This window comes from Zonotrichia albicollis, chromosome 1 (assembly GCF_047830755.1).
Source record: "Zonotrichia albicollis isolate bZonAlb1 chromosome 1, bZonAlb1.hap1, whole genome shotgun sequence".
In the NCBI taxonomy this organism is placed as follows: Eukaryota; Metazoa; Chordata; class Aves; order Passeriformes; family Passerellidae; genus Zonotrichia; species Zonotrichia albicollis.
The window spans coordinates 154,780,429-154,806,791 of record NC_133819.1 but is presented as its reverse complement, the minus strand read 5'-3'; the positions used below and the strand labels follow the sequence as shown (position 1 = coordinate 154,806,791).

The following is a 26,363-nucleotide window of genomic DNA, read 5'->3' as shown; positions in this document are numbered from 1 at the left end:
TTCCCTCTGAATTCCCAATTTTTCCCCAAATCCCAGGTTTTTTCCCCAAAAATTCTGATTTTTTTTTCAAAATTCCCAATATTTTTTCGCAAAATTCCCCACATTTCCCCATAATTCCTGATGTTTTCCTAAAATTCCCAATTTTTTCCCAAAAATCCCCAAATTTTATCCCAAACTTGATGATTTCTTTCCCAACATCCCTGGTTTCTCCCCAAAATTCCCGATTTTCCCAAAACCTTGGGAATTCCTCTAAAATTCCAGAATTTTCCCCTCTCAAATCCCCAATTTTCCCTCTGAATTCCCATTTTTTTGCCAAATCCCAGAAATCCCAGGTTTTTTCCCACCAAATTCCCATTTTTCCCCCAAAACTCCAAAATTTTCCCCAAAATGCCCCAACTTTTCCCTAAAATTCCCACTTTTCCCCAAAAATTCCCCATTTTTCCAGAATTCCTTATTTTTTTCCCAAAATCCACAATTTCCTTCCCAAAATTTTTCAGAAAATTCCTCAAAAAAATTCACCAGGTTTCCCCCCAAAATTCCCATTTCTTCACCCAAAATCCCCAATTTTTCCCCCCAAAATCCCCAATTTTCACCCAAAATCCCCATTTTTTCACCCAAAATCCACAATTTTCACCCCCCAAAATCCCCAATTATTTCACCCAAAATTCCCATTTTTCCCTCCACAATTCCCTGTTATTCTCCTCCACAATTCCCCAATTATTTCCCCTAAAATCCCTAATTTTTCCTCCCAAAATCCCCAATTATTTCACCCCAAAATCCCCAATTATTTCCCCCAAAATCCCCAATTTTTCCCCCAAATTTTCTCCAATTATTTCACCCAAAATCCCCATTTCTTGCCCCAAATTTTCCCCATTTATTTCCCCAAAATTCATATTTTTTCCCCCCAAAATTCCCAATTTTTCCCCCCAAAATTCCCAATTTTTTCCCAAAATTCCCCATTTTTGCCCCAAATTTTCCCCGTTTATTTTCCCAAAATCCAGTTTTTTATCCAAAATCCCCAATACTTTTCCCCCAAAATCCCCAATTTTCACACTCCAAAATCCCCAATTATTTCACCCCAAAATCCCCATTTTTCCCCCAAAATCCCCAATTATTTCCCTGAAAATACCCAATTTTTTCCCCCAAAATCCCCAATTATTTCCCCCAAAATCCCTAATTTTTCCTCCCAAAATCCCCAATTTTTTTCCCCCAAAATCCCCAATTATTTCCCCCAAAATCCCAATTTTTTCCCCCCAAAATCCCAATTATTTCACCCCAAAATCCCCAATTTTTCCTCCCAAAATCCCCAATTATTTCCCCCAAAATCCCCAATTTTTTTCCCCCAAAATCCCCAAATTTTTCCCCCAAATTTTCCTCCAATTATTTCACCCAAAAACCCCATTTCTTGCCCCAAATTTTCCCCGTTTATTTCCACAAAATTCCTATTTTTTCACACCCAAAATCCCCAATTTTTTCCCCCAAAAATTCTCTATTTTCCCCCCAAAATCCCCAATTATTTCCCTGAAAATACCCAATTTTTTCCCCCAAAATCCCCAATTATTTCCCGAAAATCCCCAATTATTTCGCCCCAAAATCCCCAAGTATTTCCCCGAAAGTCCCCAATTATTTCCCCCAAAATCCCAATTTCTCCCACAAAATCCCCAATTTTTCCCCAAATTTCCTCCAATTATTTCACCCAAAATCCCCATTTCTTGCCCCAAATTTTCCCCGTTTATTTCCACAAAATTCCTATTTTTTCACCCCAAAATCCCCAATTTTTCCCCCCCAAAATTCTCTATTTCCCCCCAATATCCCCGATTTTTTCCTCCCAAAATCCCCAATTATTTCACCCCAAAATCCCCAATATTTTCCCCAAAATCCCCAATTATTTCACCCCAAAATCCCCAATTATTTCCCCCAAAATCCCCAATTTTTCCCCCAAATTTCTCCAATTATTTCACCCAAAATCCCCATTTCTTGCCCCAAATTTTCCCATTTATTCCCCAAAATTCCTATTTTTTCACACCCAAAATCCCCAATTTTTTCCCCCCAAAATTCCCCATTTTTGCCCAAATTTTCCCCCATTTTTTCCCAAAATTCCCAATTTTTTTCCCAAAATTCCCAATTTTTTCCCAAAATTCCCCATTTTTTCCCCCAATTTTTCCCCAATTTTTCCCAAAATTCCCCAATTTTTCCCCCAATTTTTTCCCAATTTTCCCCAAAATTCCCCATTTTTTGCCCCAATTTCCCCATTTTTTCCCCCAAAAATTCCCCATTTTTTGCCCAAATTTTCCCCATTTTTTCCCAAAATTCCCAATTTTTTTCCCAAAATTCCCAATTTTTTCCCAAAATTCCCTTTTTTTCCCCCAATTTTTCCCCATTTTTCCCCAAAATTCCCCATTTTTCCCCAAAATTCCCCATTTTTTGCCCCAATTTTCCCCATTTTTTCCCCAATTTTTTCCCCCCAATTTTTCCCCCATTTTTTCCCCAAAGTTGCCCATTTTTTGCCCCAAATTTTCCCCATTTTTTCCCCATTTTTGCCCCAATTTTCCCAATTTTTTCCCAAAATTCCCCATTTTTTGCCCCAAATTTTCCCCATTTATTTCCCCAAAATTCCTTTTTTTCCCCCCAAATCCCCAATTTTCCCCCCAAAATCCCCCATTTTTTCTCAAAATTCCCCATTTTTTGCCCCAATTTTTCCCCATTTTTCCCAAAATTCCCCCCATTTTTGCCCCAATTTTTCCCCATTTTTCGCCCCAATTTTTCCCCATTTTTCTCCCCCAAATTCCCAATTTTTTGCCCCAACTTTACAATTTTTTCCCAAATTCCCCATTTTTTGCCCCAATTTTCCCCATTTTTGCCCCAATTTTTCCCCATTTTTCACCCAAATTCCCCATTTTTTGCCCCCAATTTTTCCCCATTTTTCCCCCCAATTTTTCCTCATTTTTGCCCCAATTTCCCCCCATTTTTTCCCAAAATTCCCCATTTTTCGCCCCAATTTTTCCCCCAAATTCCCCATTTTTTGCCCCAATTTTTCCCCGTTTTTCCCCAAAATTCCCCATTTTTTGCCCCAATTTTTCCCAAAATTCCCATTTCTTGCCCCAATTTCCCCCATTTTTTGCCCAATTTTTCCCCTCATTTTTGCCCAATTTTTCCCCATTTTTCCCCCATTTTTTGCCCAATTTCTCCCCATTTTTTGCCCAAAATTCCCCCATTTTTCCCCATTTTTTCCCCAAATTTTCCCCCATTTTTTCCCCAATTTTCCCCATTTTTCCCCAGTTTTTTCCCCAAAATTCCCCATTTTTTGCCCCAATTTTTCCCCATTTTTGCCCCAATTTTCCCCATTTTTTCCCAAAATTCCCATTTTTTGCCCCAATTTTTTTTCCCATTTTTTCCCAAAATTCCCCATTTTTTTGCCCCCAATTTTCCCCATTTTTTGCCCCAATTTTCCCCATTTTTTGCCCCAATTTTCCCCATTTTTTCCCAAAATTCCCCATTTTTTGCCCCAATTTTTCCCCCATTTTTTCCCAAAATTCCCCATTTTTTGCCCCAATTTTCCCCATTTTTCACCCCCAATTTTCCCCCCATTTTTTCCCCCCAAAATTCCCCATTTTTGCCCCAATTTTCCCAATTTTTTCCCAATTCCCCATTTTTTCCCAAAATTCCCCCATTTTTTGCCCCAATTTTCCCCCCATTTTTGCCCCAATTTTCCCCCATTTTTTCCCAAAATTCCCATTTTATGCCCCAATTTTTCTCCCCAATTTCTCCCCCAATTTCTCCCAAAATTCCCCCTTTTATGCCCCAATTTTTCCCCCCAAAATTCCCCATTTTTGCCCCAATTTTTCCCCATTTTTTGCCCCAAAATTCCCCATTTTTCCCAAAATTCCCCAATTTTTCCCCCAATTTTCCCCATTTTTTCCCCCAATTTTCCCCCATTTTCCCCCATTTTTTCCCCCAATTTTCCCAATTTCTCCCCATTTTTTCCCAAATTTCCCCATTTTTTTCCAATTTTTCCCCCCATTTTTTGCCCCAATTTTTCCCCAATTTTTCCCAAAATTCCCCATTTTTCCCCCCAATTTTTCCCCATTTTTTCCCAAAATTCCCCAATTTTTCCCCCAATTTTCCCCCAATTTTTCGCCCCAATTTTTCCCAAAATTCCCCAATATTTCCCCCAAAATTCCCCAATTTTCCCCCCCATTTTCCCCATTTTTTGCCCCAATTTTTCCCCCAATTTTCCCCCATTTTTTGCCCCATTTTTCCCCATTTTTTCCCAAAATTCCCCATTTTTTGCCCCAATTTTCCCCCATTTTTGCCCCAATTTTCCCCATTTTTCCCCCAATTTTTCCCCATTTTTTCCCAAAATTCCCCATTTTTTGCCCCAATTTTTCCCCATTTTTCCCCCCAATATTTCCCCCAAAATCCCCAATTTTTTCCCAATTTTCCCCCATTTTTTCCCCAAAATTCCCCATTTTTCCCCATTTTTTCCCAAAATTCCCCAATTTTTTGCCCCAATTTTTCCCCATTTTTTGCCCCAATTTTCCCCATTTTTCCCAAAATTCCCAAATTTTTCCCCCAATTTTTCCCCATTTTTTGCCCCAATTTTCCCCCATTTTTTCCCAAAATTCCCCATTTTTTGCCCCAATTTTCCCCCATTTTGTGCCCCCAATTTTCCCCCATTTTGTGCCCCAATTTTTCCCCATTTTTCCCAAAATTCCCCATTTTTTGCCCCAATTTTTCCCCATTTTTCCCCCCAATTTTTCCCCATTTTTTTCCCAAATTTCCCCATTTTTTCCCCCCATTTTTCCCCATTTTTTCCCCAATTTTTCCCCATTTTTCCCAAAATTCCCCATTTTTTGCCCCCAAAATCCCCATTTTTCCCCCCAATTTTTCCCCATTTTTTTCCCAAAATTCCCCATTTTTTGCCCCAATTTTCCCCCCATTTTTTTCCCAAAATTCCCCATTTTTTGCCCCAATTTTTCCCCATCTTTTGCCCCAAAAATTCCCCATCTTTTGCCCCAAAAATTCCCCATTTTTTGCCCCCATTTTTTCCCCCAAAATTCCCCATTTTTGGCCCAATTTTCCCCCATTTTTTCCCCAAATTCCCCATTTTTGCCCCAATTTTTCCCCATTTTTTCCCAAATCCCATTTTTCGCCCTAATTTTCTCCCATTTTTTCCCAAAATCCCCATTTATTGCCCCAATTTTTCCCATTTATTTCCCCAAAATTCCTATTTTTTCACCCAAAATCCCCAATTTTTTCCCCCCAAAATTCCAATTTTTTCCCCAAAATTTCCAATTTTTTTCCCCAATTTTTTTCCCCATTTTTTCCCCCCAATTTTCTCCCCATTTTTCGCCCCATTTTTTCCCCATTTTTCCCCCCAAATCCCCCCATTTTTCCCCCATTTTTCCCCATTTTTTCCCAAAATTCCCCATTTTGTGCCCCAATTTTTCCCCATTTTGTGCCCCAATTTTTCCCCCATTTTTCCCCCAATTTTTCCCCATTTTTTCCAAAAATTCCCCATTTTTTTGCCCCCAATTTTCCCCATTTTTCCCCCAAAATTCCCCATTTTTTGCCCCAATTTTCCCCATTTTTGCCCAATTTTTCCCCATTTTTTGCCCCAATTTTCCCCAGTTTTTCCCAAAATTCCCATTTTTTGCCCCAATTTTTCCCCATTTTTTGCCCCAATTTTCCCCAGTTTTTCCCAAAATTCCCCATTTTTTGCCCAATTTTTTCCCCATTTTTTCCCAAAATTTCCCATTTTTTTCCCCCAAAAACCCCAATTATTTTCCCCAAAATCCCAATTTTTTCCCAATTTTTCCCCATTTTTCCCCCCAATTCTCTCCCATTTTTTCCCAAGTTTCCCCATTTTTCCCCCCAAAATTCCCCATTTTTTCCCCCAATTTTTTCCCATTTTTCCCCCCAAAATTCCCCATTTTTTGCCCCAATTTTTCCCCATTTTTGCCCCAATTTTCCCCCCATCTTTTCCCCAATATTTTCCCCATTTTTCCCAATTTTCCCCCTTTTTTTGCCCCAATTTCCCCGTTTATTTCCCCAAAATCCCCAATTTTTCCCCTCAAAATTCCCAATTTTTTTCCCCCCAAAATCCCCAACTTTTCCCCCAATTTTTCCCCATTTTTTCCCCAATTTTCCCCCATTTTTTGCCCCAATTTTTCCCCAAAATCCCCATTTTTCACCCCAATATTCCCCATTTCCCCGCACCGGCCATGCTGAGCAGCTCCAGGCCCCGCTCCCTCCGCTCCAGCCCCTCCAGGAGCTTCCGGAAGGTTCCGGGCCCCAGGCCGGGATTGGCCGACAGGTCCAGGGACAGCAGTGATTGACAGGCGGGCAGGGACCTGGGAAAGGGGAAAATGGGGAAAATGGGGGAAAAATGGGGAAAAATGGGGAAAAAATGGGACCAAAATTGGCACCAAAATGGTCAAAAATGGCACCAAAATTGGCACTAAGATGGTCAAAAATGGCACCAAAATTGGGACCAAAATGGGACAAAATTGGCACTAAAATGGGACCAAAATGGTCAAAAATGGGACCAAATTGGAACTGAAATGGCACTAAAATGGGACCAAAAATGGTCAAAATTGGGACCAAATTGGAACTGAAATGGCACTAAAATGGGACCAAAAATGGTCAAAAATGCACCAAAATTGGCGCCAAAAATGGCACTGAAATGGGACCAAAATGGCCCAAAACAGCAGGGACGGACAGCCCAGCAGTGACCTGGAGGGGAGGGAAAAATGGGGCAAAATGGGGAAAACCAGCAGTGATGGACAGGCAGGCAGAGACCTGACAAAATGGGGGAAAAATGGGGAAAAATGGGCAAAAATGGGGCAAAAATGGGGAAAATGGGCAAAAATGGGCAAAACCAGCAGTGATGGACAGGCGGGCAGAGACCTGACAAAATGGGGAAAATGGGGAAAAATGGGCAAAAATGGGGCAAAAATGGGGAAAATGGGCAAAAATGGGCAAAACCAGCAGTGATGGACAGGCGGGCAGAGACCTGGGAAAGGGGAAAATGGGGAAAAATGGGCAAAAATGGGGCAAAAATGGGGAAAAATGGGGAAAAATGGGGAAAAATGGGCAAAATTGGCATCAAAATTGGCACTAAAATGGGAACAAAATGGGAGCAAAATTGGCACCAAAATGGTCAAAAATGGCACCAAAATAGGAACAAAATGGGAACAAAAATGGGCAAAACCAGCAGTGATGGACAGGCGGGCAGAGACCTGGGAGGGGAGGGAAAATGGGCAAAAATGGGGAAAAATGGGGAAAAATTGGCACCAAAATTGGCACTACAATGGGAACAAAATGGGAGCAAAATTGGCACAAAATTGGCGCCAAAAATGGGAACAAAATGGGAGCAAAATTGGCACCAAAATGGTCAAAAATGGCACCAAAAATGGCACTAAAATGGGAGCAAAATTGGCACCAAAAATGGGACCAAAATGGTCAAAATTGGCACAAAAATTGGCACTAAAATGGGAACAAAATGGGAGCAAAATGGCCCAAAACAGCAGTGATGGACAGCCCGGCAGAGACCTGACAAAGGGGGACACAAAATGGGCAAAAATGGGGCAAAATGGGCAAAAAATGGCCCAAAACAGCAGCGACGGACAGCTGGGCAGAGACCTGGGGGGGGGGGGGGCACAAAATGGGCAAAAATGGGACAAAATGGACCTAAAATGGGACCAAAATTGGCACCAAAATGGTCAAAAATGGCACTAAAATGGCACCAAAATTGGCACTAAAATGGGAGAGAAATGGCCAAAAGTGGGATCAAAATGGGAGCAAAATTTGCAACCAAAATGGGACCAAAACTGGCACTAAAATGGCACCAAAATGGTCAAAAATGGCAGCAAAATTGGCACTAAAATGGGACCAAAATGGGCAAAATGGGATCAAAATGGGACCAAAATTGGTACCAAAATGCCCAAAAAAGGCACCAAAATGGACCAAAAATGGGATTAAAATGGGATCAAAATGGTCAAAAATAGCACCAAAATGGAACCAAAATGGCACCAAAATTGGCACTAAAATGACACCAAAATGGCCAAAAATTTAATCAAAATGGGACCAAAATTGGCACCAAAATGGGACCAAAATGCCCAAAATTGGGACTAAAATGGGACTAAAACTGGCACAAAAATGGTCAAAAACGGCACCAAAATGGGACCAAAACTGGCACTAAAAATTGGCAAAAATGGGAATCAAAATGGGACCAAAACTGGCACCAAAATGGCCCAAAACGGCCCCAAAAAGGCACCAAGTGGGACCTAAATGTCCCCAGGGTGTCCCCAATGTCCCCAAGGTGTCCCAATGTCCCCACGGTGTCTCTGATGTCCCCAGGGTGTCCCCAAGGTGTCCCCAGGGTGTCCCCAATGTCCCCAGGGTGCCCCAAGGTGTCCCCAGGGTGTCCCCAAGGTGTCCCCAGGGTGTCCCAAGGTTTCCCCAGGGTGTCCCCAATGTCCCCAAGGTGTCCCCAAGGTGTCCCCAGGGTGTCCCCAATGTCCCCAAGGTGTCCCCAATGTCCCCAGGGTGTCCCCAAGGTGTCCCTGATGTCCCCAGGGTGTTCCCAAATGTCCCCAGGGTGCCCCAAGGTGTCCCCAAGGTTCCCCAAGGTGTCCCCAGGGTGTCCCCAAGGTTTCCCCAGGGTGTCCCCCAATGTCCCCAAGGTGTCCCCAAGGTTTCCCCAGGGTGTCCCAATGTCCCCAAGGTGTCCCCAAGGTGTCCCCAGGGTGTCCCCAATGTCCCCAAGGTGTCCCCAATGTCCCCAGGGTGTCCCCAAGGTGTCCCCAGGGTGTCCCCAATGTCCCCAAGGTGTCCCAGGGTGTCCCAAGGTGTCCCCGATGTCCCCAAGGTTTCCCCAGGGTGTCCCCAAGGTTTCCCCAGGGTGTCCCCAATGTCCCCAGGGTGTTCCCAAATGTCCCCAAGGTGTCCCCAGGGTGTCCCCGATGTCTACATGGAGTTTACAAGGTGTCCCTGATGTCCCCAGGGTGTCCCCAAGATGTCCCAGATGTCCCCGGTGTCCCCAGGGTGTCCCAATGTCCCCAAGGTGCCCCAAGGTGTCCCCAGGGTGTCCCCGGGGTGTCCTCAGGTGTCCCCAAGGTTTCCCCAGGGTGTCCCCAGATATCCCCAAGGTGTCCCCAAGGTGTCCCCAAGGTGTCCCCGGTGTCCCCTCACCGTGCCAGCTCGGTGATGTCCCCGTCCCTCAGGTGGTTCCCGGCCAGCGAGAGGTGACGCAGGGCACAGCCCGGCCTGCTGGGGACAGCGCGTGACACCGCTGACGTCATCAGTGTCACCAACAGCCCCAACGTCCCGCATGACGTCATCAGTGTCACCAAAGTCCCCATGTCCCACATGACGTCATCAGTGTCACCAACAGCCCCAATGTCCCCATGACGTCATCGATGTCACCAATGTCACCGACAGCCCCCATGTCCCACATGACGTCATCAGTGTCACCAAGGTCACCGACAGCCCCCATGTCCCACATGACGTCATCAATGTCACCGATGTCCCCAACAGCCCCAATGTCCCACATGACGTCATCAGTGTCACCGATGCCCCCAACAGCCCCAATGTCCCACAGAGTCCCCAGTGTCACCAAGGTCCCAAATGTCACCAAAATCCCCCCAATGTCCCCAACATCTCCCATGGTGGCAACACCCCCCAATGTCCCCAACACCCCCCAATGTCCCCCAATGTCCCCAATCCCTCCAATGTCCCCAAACCCCCAATGTCCCCAATCTATCCGATGTCCCCCAATGTCCCCAACACCCCCAATGTCCCCAATCTATCCAATGTCCCACAATGTCCCTGTGTCCCCAATCCCTCCAATGTCCCCAACAGTCCCCCCCCATTGTCCCCAACATTCCCAGTGTCCCTCATGTCCCCCAATGTCCCCAATCCCCTCAATGTCCCCAATCCCACCAATGTCCCCAACATTCCAAATGTCCCCAATCCCCCCCAATGTCCCCAAACCTCCACATGTCCCAATCCCCCCAATCTTTCTGCGTGTCTCCAATGTCCCCAACATCAAAATGTCCCCAACATCCCCAATGTCCCTCATGTCCCCAATGTCCCCGACATTCCCAATGTCCCACCAGTGTCCCCAATATCCCAAAGTCCCTCATGCCCCCTGAGTGTCCCCAATGTCCCCCCCAATGTCCCTCAATGTCCCAGACCTGCTGCAGGTACTCGGCCATGTCCCTGCCGATGTCCCCCCAATGTCCCCAAACCCCAACATCCCCAAAGCCCAACATCCCCAATGTCCCCAATGTCCCGAGTGTCCCCAACACCCTCAGTGTCTCTCATGTCCCAAATGTCCCCAACCCCCCCAATGTCCCCAATGTCCCAAAGCCCAACATCCCCCAACATCCCAATGTCCCTGAGTGTCCCCAATGTCCCCAACATCAAAATGTCCCCAACATTCCCAATGTCCCCAATGTCCCCAGACCTGCTGCAGGTACTCAACCACGTCCCTGCCGATGTCCCCAGTGTCCCCAATGTCCCCAACATCACCAATGTCCCCAACACCCCTGATTTCCTCAATGTCCCCAATCCTCCCACGTCCCCCAAACTCCAAATGTCCTTCTTGTCCCCAATGTCCCCAATGTCCCCAACATGCCCAATGTCCCTAAGCCCCCAACATACTCAATGTCCCCCCAATGTCCCCAACACCCCCAGTGTCCCCAACATCCCCAGTGTCCCCAACCCCCCCCAATGTCCCCAACCCCCCCAATGTCCCCAACCCCCCCAATGTCCCCAACATCCCCAGTGTTCCCAACCCCCCAATGTCCCCAATGTCCCCCCCCAATGTCCCCCAATGTCCCCCCCAATGTCCCCAATCCCCCAATGTCCCAAACCCCCCAATGTCCCCAATGTCCCCCCCAATGTCCCCAATCCTCCAATGTCCCCAATCCCCCAATGTCCCAAACCCCCCCAATGTCCCCAATGTCCCCAATCCTCCCAATGTCCCAATCCTCCCAATGTTGCCAACCCCTCCCAATGTCCCCAATCCCCCCAATGTCCCCAACACCCCCAATTCCCTCAATGTCCCCAATCCCCCCAAATGTCCCCCAGTGTCCCCAGACCTGCTGCAAGTACTCAGCCACGTCCCTGCCAATGTCCCCAGTGTCCCCAAACCCCAACATCCTGAAATGCCCCGAGTGTCCCCAGCACCCCCAACGTCCCTCACGTCCCAGATGTCCCCAACATCCCCAATGTCCCCAACCCCCCAATGTCCCCAATGTCCCCCCGATGTCCCCGAGTGTCCCCAGACCTGCTGCAGGTACTCAGCCACATCCCTGCCGATGTCCCCAATGTCCCCAATCCCCAATGTCCCCCAAACCCCCAATGTCCCCAACATCCCCAACGTCCCCAATTCCCCTGAGTGTCCCCAACACCCTCAGTGTCTCTCATGTCCCGAATGTCCCCAACCCCCCCAATGTCCCCAATGTCCCCCAACCCCCCCAATGTCCCCAACCCCCACAAATGTCCCCGAATGTCCCCAGACCTGCCGATGTCCCCAATGTCCCCAAATCCCATCTCCCAATGTCCCCAACATCCCCCAATGTCCCCAACATCCCCAATGTCCCCAACATCCCCAATTCCCGAGTGTCCCCCAACACCCTCAGTGTCTCTCATGTCTCGAATGTCCCCAACCCCCCCAATGTCCCCCATGTCCCCAAATCCCAACACCCCCCAATGTCCCCAACACCCCCAATCCCCTCAATGTCCCCAACATCCCCAGTGTCCCCAACACCCCCAATGTCCCCCCCGATGTCCCCAGTGTCCCCAGACCTACTGCAGGTACTCAGCCACGTCCCTGCCGATGTCCCCAATGTCCCAAACCCCCCAGCATCTTCAATTTCCCCCAATGTCCCCAATGTCCCAAACATCCCCAATGTCCCCAACGTCCCCAATTCCCCTGAGTGTCCCCAAACACCCTCAGTGTCTCTCATGTCCCCAATGTCCCCAACATCCCAATGTCCCCAATCCCCCCAACATACTCAATGTCCCCCCAATGTCCCCATCCCCCAGTGTCCCCAACCCCCCCCAATGTCCCCAATCCCCCCAATGTCCCCAATGTCCCCCCCAGCGTCCCCAGTGTCCCCAGACCTGCTGCAGGTACTCAGCCACGTCGCTGCCGATGTCCCCGGCGCTGTCCCCGTGTCTGTCCCCGATGTCCCCGTGTCTGTCCCCAATGTCCCCGCCGGTGACGGCCGCCAGCTCGAGGCTGCGCAGGCTCCGCGCCGGGAGCGCCCTCAGGAGGCGCCGCAGCCCCGCCCGGCCCCAGGGGGTTGTGGGACAGGGGCCAGCGAGCGCAGCGGGCACGGCTCTGGCACCGGGGAACGTTCCGGAACCGGGCACAAAGTCACTCACAACATCCACAACGTTCCCATTAAATTCACCCAAAATTCCCTGAATTTCCCCCTCAAAAATTCCCATTTATTCCCATAAAATTCCCATTAAATTCCCATTTATTCCCATAAAATTCCCATTTTTCACCCCAAAATTCCCCCCAGGGGTTGTGGGACAGGGCCAGCGAGCGCAGCGGGCACGGCTCTGGCACCGGGGAACGTCCGGAACCGGGCACAAAACCATTCCCAAAATCCCCAACATTTTCCATTAAATATACCCAAAATCCCAGAATTTCCCCCCTTAAAATTCCCATTTTTTCCTCATAAAATTCCCATTTTCCGCCCCAAAATTCCCACAGCGAAGTCATCTCCGGCTTCCAAAAAACTTCCAACTTTTCCCCCCAAAATATTTCCAGCATTTTTTCCAAAATTCCCATTTTTCCCCCCAAAATTCCCATTATTTCCCCCAAAAATCCCACACTTCCCCCTTAAAATCATTGGGATTTTTCCCCAAAATTTCACCCCAAATTCCCAAATTTTCTCCCCAAAATTTCTGGGAATTTTTTCCCTAAACTCACAAAACTTTCCCCAAAAATCCCAATTTTTTTCTCCTCAAAAATTACATTTCCCCCCAAAATTTTCCCAAATTTTGCCCAAAATACTTGGAAATTTTTTCAAAATTTCTCCCCCAAAATTCTCATTTTTTACCCAAAAATTCCCAAATTTTCCCAAAGTTTTGTCCAAAATTCCCAATCTTTTTTTCTCAAAATTTTCCTTTTTTCCCCAAAAAAATTCCAGGACTTTTCCCCCCAAAATCCTTTATTTTCCTCCCAAAATTATTGAGATTTTCCCAAAAAAAATCCATTTTTTTACGCTAAAAATTCCCAATTTTTTCCCAAAATTCCCATTTTTCCCCCCAAATTCCCACCTGGGATCGGTAAGGTCTCACTGACCCCACACCCCTGGACATTCAGAGTGACCACTGAGTGACCAATCCCAATAAAATCCCAATAAAAATCCCATTTTTTACCCCCAAAATCCCATTTTTTCCCCAAAAATTCCAATTTTTACCCAAAAATTCCCCAATTTTTTCCCAAAATTCCCATTTTCCAGCCCAAATTCCCACCTGGGATGGGGCAGCCTCACTGACCCCACACCCCTGGACATTCACAGTGACCACTGAGTGACCAATCCCAATAAAAATCCCAATTTTTACCCCAAAAATCCCATTTTTAATGCAAAAATTCCCAAATTTTTCCCAATTTTTTCCCAAAATTCCCATTTTTCACCCCAAATTCCCACCTGGGATCGGTAAGGTCTCACTGACCCCACACCCCTGGACATTCAGAGTGACCACTGAGTGACCAATCCCAATAAAATCCCAATAAAAATCCCATTTTTTACCCCAAAAATCCCATTTTTTTACGCAAAAATTCCCATTTTTTCCCAATTTTTTCCCAAAATTTCATTTTTCACCCCAAATTCCCACCTGGGATGGGGCAGCCTCACTGACCCCACACCCCTGGACATTCACAGTGACCACTGAGTGACCAATCCCAATAAAACCCCAATAAAAATCCCATTTTTTACCCCAAAAATCCCAATTTTTTCCCTAAAATTCCCCAATTTTTTCCCAAAATTCCCATTTTTCCCCCCAAATTCCCACCTGGGATGGGGAACCCTCACTGACCCCACACCCCTGGACATTCACAGTGACCACTGAGTGACCAACCCCAATAAAATCCCAATAAAAATCCCAATTTTTTACCCCAAAAATCCCATTTTTTAATGCAAAAATTCCCAAATTTTTCCCAATTTTTTTCCCAAAATTCCCATTTTTCACCCCAAATCCCCACCTGGGATGGGGCAGCCTCACTGACCCCACACCCCTGGACATTCACAGTGACCACTGAGTGACCAATCCCAATCAAATCCCAACAAAAATCCCATTTTGTACCCCAAAAATTCCATCTTTTTCCCAAAAATTCCCAATTTTTCCCAAAATTCCCATTTTTCACCCCAAATTCCCACCTGGGATCGGTAAGGTCCCACTGACCCCACACCCCTGGACATTCACAGTGACCACTGAGTGACCAATCCCAATCAAATCCCAATAAAAATCCCATTTTTTACCCCAAAAATCCCATTTTTTACCCCAAAAATCCCATTTTTTACCCCAAAAATTCCATTTTTTTCCCAAAAATTCCCAATTTTTCCCAAAATTCCCATTTTTCCCCCCAAATTCCCACCAGGGATGGGGCAGCCTCACTGACCCCACACCCTGGACATTCAGAGTGACCAATCCCAATAAAAATCCCAGTAAAAATCCCATTTTTTACCCCAAAAATTCCATTTTTTTACGCAAAAATTCCCAATTTTTTCCCAATTTTTTCCCAAAATTCCCATTTTTCACCCCAAATTCCCACCTGGGATTGATAAGGTCTCACTGACCCCACACCCCTGGACATTCACAGTGACCACTGAGTGACCAATCCCAATAAAATCCCAATAAAAATCCCAACAAAAATCCCATTTTTTACCCCAAAAATTCCATTTTTTCCCCAAATTCCCATTTTTCCCCCCAAATTCCCACCTGGGATGGGGCAGCCTCACTGACCCCACACCCCTGGACATTCACAGTGACCACTGAGTGACCAATCCCAATAAAACCCCAATAAAAATCCCATTTTTTTCCCCAAAAATCCCAATTTTTTCCCTAAAATTCCCAATTTTTCCCCAAAATTCCCATTTTTCACCCCAAATTCCCACCTGGGATGGGGCAGCCTCACTGACCCCACACCCCTGGACATTCACAGTGACCACTGAGTGACCAATCCCAATAAAATCCCAATAAAATCCCAATAAAAATCCCAATTTTTTACCCCAAAAATCCCCTTTTTACCCCTAAAATTCCCAAATTTTTCCCCAATTTTTCCCAAAATTCCCATTTTTCACCCCAAATTCCCACCTGGGATCGGTAAGGTCTCACTGACCCCACACCCCTGGACATTCACAGTGACCACTGAGTGACCAATCCCATTAAAAATCCCATTTTTTACCCCAAAAATCCCATTTTTTTCCCAAAAATTCCCAAATTTTCCCCCAATTTTTCCCAAAATTCCCATTTTCCACCCCAAATTCCCACCTGGGATTGGTAAGGTCTCACTGACCCCACAGCCCTGGACATTCACAGTGACCACTGAGTGACCAATCCCAATAAAATCCCAATAAAAATCCCATTTTTTACCCCAAAAATCCCATTTTTTTCCCTAAAATTCCCAATTTTTCCCCATTTTTTTCCCAAAATTCCCATTTTCACCCCAAATTCCCACCTGGGATGGGGCAGCCTCACTGACCCCTCACCCCTGGACATTCACAGTGACCACTGAGTGACCAATCCCAATAAAATCCCAATAAAAATCCCATTTTTTACCCCAAAAATTCCATTTTTTACCCCAAAAATTCCAATTTTTTCCCTAAAATTCCCCAATTTTTTCCCAAAATTCCCATTTTTCACCCCAAATTCCCACCTGGGATGGGGCAGCCTCACTGACCCCACACCCCTGGACACTCACAGTGACCACTGAGTGACCAATCCCAATAAAATCCCAACAAAAATTCCATTTTTTACCCTAAAAATTCCATTTTTTACCACTAAAATTCCCAATTTTTTCCCAAAAAATTCCCAATTTTTCCCAAAATTCCCATTTTTCCCCCCAAATTCCCACCTGGGATGGGGCAGCCTCACTGACCCCACACCCCTGGACATTCAGAGTGACCACTGAGTGACCAATCCCAATAAAACCCCAACAAAAATCCCATTTTTTACCCCAAAAATCCCATTTTTTTCCCCAAAAATTCCCAAATTTTCCCCATTTTTTCCCAAAGTTCCCATTTTTCACCCCAAATTCCCACCTGGGATTGGTAAGGTCTCACTGACCCCACACCCTGGACATTCACAGTGACCACTGAGTGACCAATCCCAATAAAAATCCCAATAAAAATCCCAATTTTTACCCCAAAATTCCATTTTTTACCCTAAAATTCCCAATTTTTTTCCCAAAATTCCCATTTTTCCCCCCAAATTCCCACCTGGGATGGGGAAACCTCACTGACCGCACACCCCTGGACATTCACAGTGACCACTGAGTGACCAATCCCAATAAAATCCCAATAAAAATCCCATTTTTTACCCCAAAAATTCCATTTTTTACTCCAAAAATTCCCAAATTTTTCCCCAATTTTTTCCCAAAATTCCCATTTTTCACCCCAAATTCCCACCTGGGATGGGGCAGCCTCACTGGCCCCACACCCCTGGACATTCACAGTGACCACTGAGTGACCAATCCCAATAAAATCCCAATAAAAATCCCATTTTTTACCCCAAAAATCCCATTTTTTACCCAAAAATTCCCAATTTTTCCACAAAATTCCCATTTTTCACCCCAAATTCCCACCTGGGATGGGGCAGCCTCACTGACCCCACACCCCTGGACATTCAGAGTGACCACTGAGTGACCAATCCCAATAAAAATCCCAATTTTTTACCCCAAAAATTCCATTTTTACCCCAAAAATTCCCAATTTTTTTCCCAATTTTTTCCCAAAATTCCCATTTTTCACCCCAAATTCCCACCTGGGATTGGTAAGGTCTCACTGACCCCACAGCCCTGGACATTCAGAGTGACCACTGAGTGACCAATCCCAATAAAATCCCAATATAAATCCCATTTTTTACCCCAAAAATCCCAATATTTTTCCCAAAAATTCCCAATTTTTTCCCAAAATTCCCATTTTTCATCCCAAATTCCCACTTGGGATCGGTAAGGTCTCACTGACCCCACACCCCTGGGCATTCACAGTGACCACTGAGTGACCAATCCCAATAAAATCCCAATAAAATCCCATTTTTTACCCCAAAAATCCCATTTTTTCCCTAAAATTCCCAATTTTTCCCAAAATTCCCATTTTTCCCCCCAAATTCCCACCTGGGATGGGGCAGCCTCACTGACCCCACACCCCTGGACATTCAGAGTGACCACTGAGTGACCAATCCCAATAAAACCCCAATAAAAATCCCATTTTTTACCCCAAAAATCCCATTTTTTTCCCCAAAAATTCCCAAATTTTCCCCATTTTTTCCCAAAGTTCCCATTTTTCACCCCAAATTCCCACCTGGGATTGGTAAGGTCTCACTGACCCCACACCCTGGACATTCACAGTGACCACTGAGTGACCAATCCCAATAAAAATCCCAATAAAAATCCCAATTTTTACCCCAAAATTCCATTTTTTACCCTAAAATTCCCAATTTTTTTCCCAAAATTCCCATTTTTCCCCCCAAATTCCCACCTGGGATGGGGAAACCTCACTGACCGCACACCCCTGGACATTCACAGTGACCACTGAGTGACCAATCCCAATAAAATCCCAATAAAAATCCCATTTTTTACCCCAAAAATTCCATTTTTTACTCCAAAAATTCCCAAATTTTTCCCCAATTTTTTCCCAAAATTCCCATTTTTCACCCCAAATTCCCACCTGGGATGGGGCAGCCTCACTGGCCCCACACCCCTGGACATTCACAGTGACCACTGAGTGACCAATCCCAATAAAATCCCAATAAAAATCCCATTTTTTACCCCAAAAATCCCATTTTTTACCCAAAAATTCCCAATTTTTCCACAAAATTCCCATTTTTCACCCCAAATTCCCACCTGGGATGGGGCAGCCTCACTGACCCCACACCCCTGGACATTCAGAGTGACCACTGAGTGACCAATCCCAATAAAAATCCCAATTTTTTACCCCAAAAATTCCATTTTTACCCCAAAAATTCCCAATTTTTTTCCCAATTTTTTCCCAAAATTCCCATTTTTCACCCCAAATTCCCACCTGGGATTGGTAAGGTCTCACTGACCCCACAGCCCTGGACATTCAGAGTGACCACTGAGTGACCAATCCCAATAAAATCCCAATATAAATCCCATTTTTTACCCCAAAAATCCCAATATTTTTCCCAAAAATTCCCAATTTTTTCCCAAAATTCCCATTTTTCATCCCAAATTCCCACTTGGGATCGGTAAGGTCTCACTGACCCCACACCCCTGGGCATTCACAGTGACCACTGAGTGACCAATCCCAATAAAATCCCAATAAAATCCCATTTTTTACCCCAAAAATCCCATTTTTTCCCTAAAATTCCCAATTTTTCCCCAAAATTCCCATTTTTCCCCCAAAATTCCCACCTGGGATGGGGCAGCCTCACTGACCCCACACCCCTGGACATTCACAGTGACCACTGAGTGACCAATCCCAATAAAATCCCAATAAAAATCCCATTTTTTACCCCAAAAATTCCATTTTTTACCCCAAAAATTCCCAATTTTTTCCCAAAAATTCCCAATTTTTTCCCAAAATTCCCATTTTTCACCCCAAATTCCCACCTGGGATGGGGCAGCCTCACTGACCCCACACCCCTGGACATTCACAGTGACCACTGAGTGACCAATCCCAATAAAATCCCAATAAAAATCCCATTTTTTACCCCAAAAATTCCAATTTTTTCCCAAAAAATTCCCAAATTTTTTCCCAATTTTTTCCCCAAAATTCCCATTTTTCACCCCAAATCCCCACCTGGGATTGGTAAGGTCTCACTGACCCCACACCCCTGGACATTCACAGTGACCACTGAGTGACCAATCCCAATAAAATCCCAATAAAAATCCCATGTTTTACCCCAAAAATCCCATTTTTTTCCCTAAAATTCCCATTTTTTTCCCAAAATTCCCATTTTTCACCCCAAATTCCCACCTGGGATGGGGCAGCCTCACTGACCCCACACCCCTGGACACTCAGAGTGACCACTGAGTGACCAATCCCAATAAAATCCCAATAAAAATCCCATTTTTTACCCCAAAAATCCCATTTTTTACCCCAAAAATTCCATTTTTTTCCCAAAAATTCCCAATTTTTTCCCAAAATTCCCATTTTTCCCCCCAAATTCCCACCTGGGATTGGTAAGGTCTCACTGACCCCACAGCCCTGGACATTCACAGTGACCACTGAGTGACCAATCCCAATAAAATCCCAATAAAAATCCCATTTTTTACCCCAGAAATCCCATTTTTTCCCAAAAAATTCCCAATTTTTCCCCAATTTTTTTCCCAAAATTTCAATTTTTCACCCCAAATTCCCACCTGGGATGGGGCAGCCTCACTGACCCCACAGCCCTGGACATTCACAGTGACCACTGAGTGACCAATCCCAATAAAATCCCAATAAAAATCCCATTTTTTACCCCAAAAATTCCATTTTTTTACGCAAAAATTCCCAATTTTTTCCCAATTTTTTCCCAAAATTCCCATTTTTCACCCCAAATCCCCACCTGGGAGGGTCAGTGGCTCGGTGAGGCCGCAGTCCTGCAGCCTCAGAGTGACCAGTGCCGGACACTGAGTGACCAATCCCAATAAAATCCCAATAAAATCCCATTTTTTTCCCTAAAAATTCCATTTTTTTCCCAAAAATTCCAATTTTTTTCCCAAAATTCCCAAATTTTTCCCCAATCCCCACCTGGGAGGGTCAGTGGCTCGGTGAGGCCGCAGCCCTGCAGCCTCAGAGTGACCAGTGCCGGACACTGAGCCAGCAGTGCGGCCACAGCGCGGCCACCAGAGCTGCCCAGGGGGTTCAGGGAGAGGTCCAGCACCTGCAGGGACTGAGAGTGACCAGAGTGACCAATGAGTGACCACTGACCACTGAGTGACCCCTGAGTGACCAGTGAGTGACCACTGAGTGACCAGAGAGTGATCACTGACCAGTGAGTGACCCCTGACCCTGAGTGACCACTGAGTGACCACCGGAGCTGCCCAGGGGGTTCAGGGAGAGGTCCAGAACCTGCAGGGACTGAGAGTGACCAGAGTGACCAATGAGTGACCACTGACCAGGAGTGACCACTGACCAGTGAGTGACCAGTGAGTGACCCATGACTGACCAATGAGTGACCCTGAGTGACCACTGAGTGACCAGTGACCAGTGAGTGACCACTGAGTGACCCTGAGTGACCAATGAGTGACCACTGAGTGACCACTGACCCTGAGTGACCAGTGACCAGTGAGTGACACTGAGTGACCAATGAGTGACCACTGAGTGACCAATGACCAATGAGTGACCAATGAGTGACCCTGAGTGACCACTGAGTGACCCTGAGTGACCTTGAGTGACCACTGAGTGACCACTGACCAATGAGTAACCCTGAGTGACCCTGAGTGACCACTGAGTGGCCACTGGCCATGAGTGACCAGTGAGTGACCAGTGAGTGACCATGAGTGACCAGAGAGTGATCACTGACCACTGAGTGACCACCGGAGCTGCCCAGGGGGTTCAGGGAGAGATCCAGAACCTGCAGGGACTGAGAGTGACCAATGAGTGACCAATGAGTGACCACTGAGTGACCACTGAGTGACCACTGACCCCTGAGTGACCACTGACCACTGAGTGACCAATGAGTGACCCTGAGTGACCCCTGACCAGTGAGTGACCCTGAGTGACCACCGGAGCTGCCCAGGGGGTTCAGGGAGAGATCCAGAACCTGCAGGGACTGAGAGTGACCAGAGTGACCACTGAGTGACCACTGAGTGACCAATGAGTGATCACTGACCACTGAGTGACCAATGAGTGACCATGAGTGATCATGAGTGACCACTGACCAATGAGTGACCCTGAGTGACTACTGACCAGTGAGTGACCCCTGAGTGACCCCTGAGTGACCCTGAGTGACCCTGAGTGACCAATGAGTGACCAATGAGTGACCACTGAGTGACCCTGAGTGACCTTGAGTGACCCTGAGTGACCAATGAGTAACCGTGAGTGACCCCTGAGTGACCAATGAGTGACCCTGAGTGACCACTGAGCGACCAATGAGTGACCACTGAGTGACTCTGAGTGACCCTGAGTGACCACTGACCCTGAGTGACCCCGAGTGACCCCGAGTGACCTTGAGTGATCTTTGGATCTTCTCTGGGAGTTTTGGGGAATTTTCCTGGGATTTCTGTGGGGTTTAAATTGAAATTTTTGTGCCAATTTTTGGTGATTTTTCCACGATTTTTCTGGAATTTTTTGGGGATTTATTTCAGAATTTTTTAGGAGAGTTTTGTCATTTCTTAGGGAATTTTTTTGGCTTTTTACTGCTGTTTTCTGCTTTTTTTCGGGCGTTATTCCCAGCAGTTTCCATGCACTTTTGGGGATTTTTTAAAATCAATTTTTAGTGGGATTTTTGCCATTTCTTTCCCGTTTTTTGGGTAATTTTATTGAAATTTTCTATTAATTGTTTGGGGATTTTTTTCTCAAATTTTTGTCAGACGTTTGCCATTTTTAATGGCATTTTTTGGGGAGTTTTTTGCCATTTTTGAGCCAATTTTTGCCATTTTTAAGGGGATTTTTTCTTAATTTTCTGTGAAATTTTGGCCACTTTTTTGTAATTTCTTGGCTGTCTGTTAAGGGATTTTTTGGGAATTTTTTGGTGATTTTAAAGGGATTTTTTGCATCTCTTTGGGAATTTTTTCCAGAATTTTTGCCATTTTTTTGGGATTTTTTGTGGTTTTTTTTCTTTAATTTTTGAGAAGTTTTCATGGATGTTTTAGGAACTTTTTGGGGATTTTATGAGGACATTTTCCTCAACATTTTTAGAAACTTTTTGGCATTTTTTGAGGATATTCTCCTCAATTTTTGTGGCATTTTTGCCATTTTTAAATCATTTCTTCATTGAGTTTTTATAGGATTTTATTGTTAATTTCTGGAGTTTTTATAGGATTTTATTGTTAATTTCTAGAGGTTCTTTTAATTTTCCTGACATTTTTAATGGGATTTTTCCAGGATTTTTTACATTTCTTTGGAGTTTTTCCCCAAGGTTTTCGCCATTTTTAGGGGAATTTTTTTTTAATTTTTGGGGCTTATAATGGGATTTTTTAGCTCAATTTTTGCGGGCTTTTTGTGGGATTTTTTCCTCAATTTTTTGTGGCATTTTTGCCATTTGTAAATCATTTCTTCATTGAGTTTTTATAGGATTTTATTGTTAATTTCTGGAGTTTTTATAGGATTTTATTGTTAATTTCTAGGGTGTTTTTTTTTAAAATTTTCCTGTCATTATTAATGGGATTTTTCCAGGATTTTTTACATTTCTTTGGAGTTTTTCCCTGAGATTTTTGCCATTTTTAGGAGAATTTTTTTTTTAATTTTTGTGGCTTATAATGGGATATTTTAGCTCAATTTTTGCGGACATTTTGTGGGATTTTTTCCTCAATTTTGGGGGGGATTTTTGCCATTTTTTAATCATTTCTTCATTGAGTTTTTATAGGATTTTATTGTTAATTTCTGAGTTTTTTTTTTAATTTTCCTGTTATTTTTAATGGGATTTTTCCAGGATTTTTTACATTACTTTGAAGTTTTTCCCTGAAATTTTTGCCATTTTTAGGGGAATTTTTTTATAATTTTTGGGGCTTATAATGGGATTTTTTAGCTCAATTTTTGCGGGCTTTTTGTGGGATATTTTCCTCAATTTTGGGTGGATTTTTGCCATTTTTGAGCCCATTTTTGGGGGGATTTTCATGGAATTTTGAGGCACTCACCTGCAGGGCGGCCCCAGGCTGGCAGAGGCTGCGGATTCCCTCGGGGCCGATGCCCGCCGCGGGCAGTGCCAGCCGTGCCAGGCCGGGCAGGGTGCCCAGGGTTTGTCCCAGCTCCACCAGCGCCCCCGGGGCCGGGCCGGGCCGGGGCAGCCGCAGCTCCCGCAGCCCCTCCTGCAGGCGCAGCGCCCGCAGCAGCGCCACCCAGTGGCCGGAGGGGAGAACGACACCGGGCGGGACCTCCAGCGCCGAGCTCCGGGACTGCAGCGCCAGCAGCTGCTGCAGCGGCGGGTGCGGGGCTGGGAGGGGAAAATGGGAATTATTTGGGGAAAAATGGGAATTTTAGAGGAATTTCGGGGGAAAATTTGGGGATTTTGGCCAGAAATTTTGGGTTTTAGGAGTGAAATTTGGGATTTTTGAGGGGTAAATTCAGTGTGGGTTGAGCTCAGCAGCGCCCCCAGTGGCCGCAGGGCAGAACGACACCGGGCGGGATTTGCAGGAGATGCTGCAGGGGGGGATGCGGGGCTGGGGAGGGGAAAAATGGGAATTATTTTGGGAAAAATGGGAATTTTGGAGGAAAATTTGGGGGTTTTATGAGGAAATTTGGGATTTGGGGGGAGAAATTTGGGACTTTTGGAAGAAAAAAGTGAACATTTTGAAGAGAAATTTAGGAAATTTGCAAGTTTTGAGGGAAGATTGGGGAACTTTAGGGGAAAATTTGGGGGTTTTATGAGGAAATTTGGGATTCTTGGGGAGAAATTTGGGGGAAAATTTGGGGTTTTCAGGAAGAAATTTGGGATGAAAATTGGGGGGGCGGCGCTGGGGAGGGAAATTTGGGGGAAAATGGGAATTATTTTAGGAAAAATGAGAATTTTCGAGGAAAATTTGGGGGTTTTATGAGGAAATTTGGGATTTGGAGGGAGAAATTTGGGATTTTCCTGGGAAATTTAAGAACTTTAAGAAGAAAAAGCAGAAATTTGGGGAGAAATTTGGGGTTTTTGATGAAATTTGGGATTTTTTTTCAGAAAATTTGGGGATTCTTTGCGAAAATTTGGGGGTTCTGAGAGGGAGAAATTTAAGGGGAATTTTGAAAGAAAATTTGGGCATTTTGGGGAAAAACATTGGAATTTTGGGGGGAAATTTGGGGTATTTTTGGGAATTTAGGGATTTTGCAGGGACATTTCAGGATGCTGGCCAGAAATTTGGGATTTTTGGGGTTTTTAAAAATATTTTTTTGGGGTTTTTAAAAATAGTTTTTGGGAAAAAAATGGGGAATTTGGGGAATATTTGAGATTTTTGGGAGTAAAACTAAAAAAATTTTGGTGACTTTTGGGGGGAAAAATTAGTATTTTTTGGAAGATTTTAGGAGAAAATTTGTGAGTTTTTTTGCAAAATTTGGAGGGAAATTGGGATTTTTGGGGAAAAATCTGGGAAGTTTTGGGGGAATTTGAGACTTTTGGGGATATTAAGGAAAATTTGGGCATTTTAGGCAACAATGTGGGGATTTGGGGGAAATCCTGTAATTTTTTGGATAAAATTTTGGGATTTTGAGGGAAATTTGGGGATTTTTGGAGGAAAAAAAAAGGAATTTTTTTGGAAGGAAAATTGGGATTTTTCAGGGGAATTTGAAGCCGTTTTGGGGAGAACTATGGGGTGAAATTTGGGAATTTTGGGATATTTTTACAGGGAAATTTGGGATTTTTGGAGAGAAAATTTGGGATTTTCGGGAGGAATTTGAGGATTTTGAGGGAAATTTGGGGGGGTTTTGGGGGCGGATTTTGGAGGAGATTTTTGGGGAGATTTTGGAAGGGATTTTAGGAATTTTTGGGGAAATTTTTGTGGAATTTTGGGTGGATTTTGAGGATATTTGGGGGGATTTTTGGGGGGATTTTTGGGGGAATTTTAGGGGAATTTTGGGAGGATTTTGAGGAAATTTTGGGAGGATTTGGAGGAGATTTGGGGAGAAATTGGGGGAATGACGGGACAATTTTAGGGAGACTTTGAGAGGAATTTGGGGGAGATTTAGAGGCATTTTTAGGGGAATTCTGGGGATATTTTTGGGTCATTTTGGGGAGGATTTTGGTGAATTTTTTGGGAAATTTTGGGAGAATTTGGAGAAAATTTGGGGAGAAATTGGGGGAATTCAGGGACAATTTTAGGGGGAATTTGGGGGAGATTTAGAGGTGTTTTTAGGAGAATTCTGGGGATATTTTTGGGTCATTTTGGGGAGGATTTTCGGGAATTTTAGGGGAATTTTGGTGGAATTTTGGGTGGATTTTGAGGATATTTGGGGGGATTTTTGGGGGGATTTTGGGGAATTTTAGGGGAATTTTGGGGAGGATTTTGGGAGAAATTGGGGGAATTAAGGGACAATTTTAGGGAGATTTTGGGGGGAATTCTGGGGATATTTTTGGGTCATTTTGGGGAGGATTTTGGGGAATTTTTGGGGAAATTTTGGGAGAATTTGGAGAAAATTTGGGGAGAAATTGAGGGAATGAAAGGACAATTTTAGGGAGATTTTGGGGGGAATTTGGGGGAGATTTAGAGGTGTTTTTAGGAGAGTTCTGGGGATATTTTTGGGGAATTTTGGGGAGGATTTTGGGGAATTTTTGGGGAAATTTTGGGAGAAATTGGGGGAGATTTGGGGAGAAATTGGGGGAATTCAGGGACAATTTTAGGGAGATTTTGGGGGGGAATTTGGGGGATATTTAGAGGTGTTTTTAGGAGAATTCTGGGGATATTTTTGGGATATTTTGTGGAGGATTTTGGTGAATTTTTGGGGAGAAATTGAAGGAATTAAGGGACAATTTTAGGGGGAATTTGGGGGGAATTCTGGGGATATTTTTGGGATATTTTGGGGAGGATTTTGGGGAATTTTAGTGGAATTTTGGGTGGACTTTGAGGATATTTGGGGGGATTTTTGGGAATTTTAGGGGAATTTTGGGGAGGATTTTGAGGAGGATTTTGGGGAATTTTAGGGGAATTTTGGTGGAATTTTGGGTGGATTTTGAGGATATTTGGGGGGATTTTTGAGGAGGATTTAGGGGAATTTTTGGGGGGATTTTGGGGAGGATTTAGGGGAATTTTTGGGGGGATTTTGAGGAATTTTAGGGGAATTTTGGGTGGATTTTTTGGGGGATTTTGGGGAGGATTTAGGGGAATTTTTGGGTGGATTTTGGGGAGGATTTAGGGGAATTTTAGGGTAATTCTGGGGCTCACTCAGGCCCAGGCTGGCGCAGATTCTCTGGTAGCGCTCCGGGAGCGGCGGCAAATCCCAGCCCTGGATCTCTGCCTGCACCTGCAAATATCCCAAAATAATCCCAAAAATCAGCCAAAACATTCCCAAAAAATGGCAAAAAATATTTCCA

At 44.8% G+C, this 26,363-nt stretch overlaps 1 protein-coding gene across 1 annotated transcript in view; it reads right to left on the bottom strand.

Annotated features, from left to right (window-relative positions):
- The window catches only part of LOC141726139 (tonsoku-like protein), a 91,555-nt gene that overhangs the window by 912 nt on the left and 64,280 nt on the right, over positions 1 to 26,363 (bottom strand). Inside the window, exons 16-22 of the mRNA XM_074530939.1 lie at positions 26,215 to 26,293; positions 22,894 to 23,294; positions 19,949 to 20,090; positions 12,500 to 12,582; positions 12,149 to 12,438; positions 9,196 to 9,273; positions 6,220 to 6,353 (exon numbers count right to left, since the gene is read on the bottom strand). Coding sequence (XP_074387040.1) covers positions 6,220 to 6,353; positions 9,196 to 9,273; positions 12,149 to 12,438; positions 12,500 to 12,582; positions 19,949 to 20,090; positions 22,894 to 23,294; positions 26,215 to 26,293 — 1,207 coding nt within the window. The remainder of the gene's footprint in view (positions 1 to 6,219; positions 6,354 to 9,195; positions 9,274 to 12,148; positions 12,439 to 12,499; positions 12,583 to 19,948; positions 20,091 to 22,893; positions 23,295 to 26,214; positions 26,294 to 26,363) is intronic.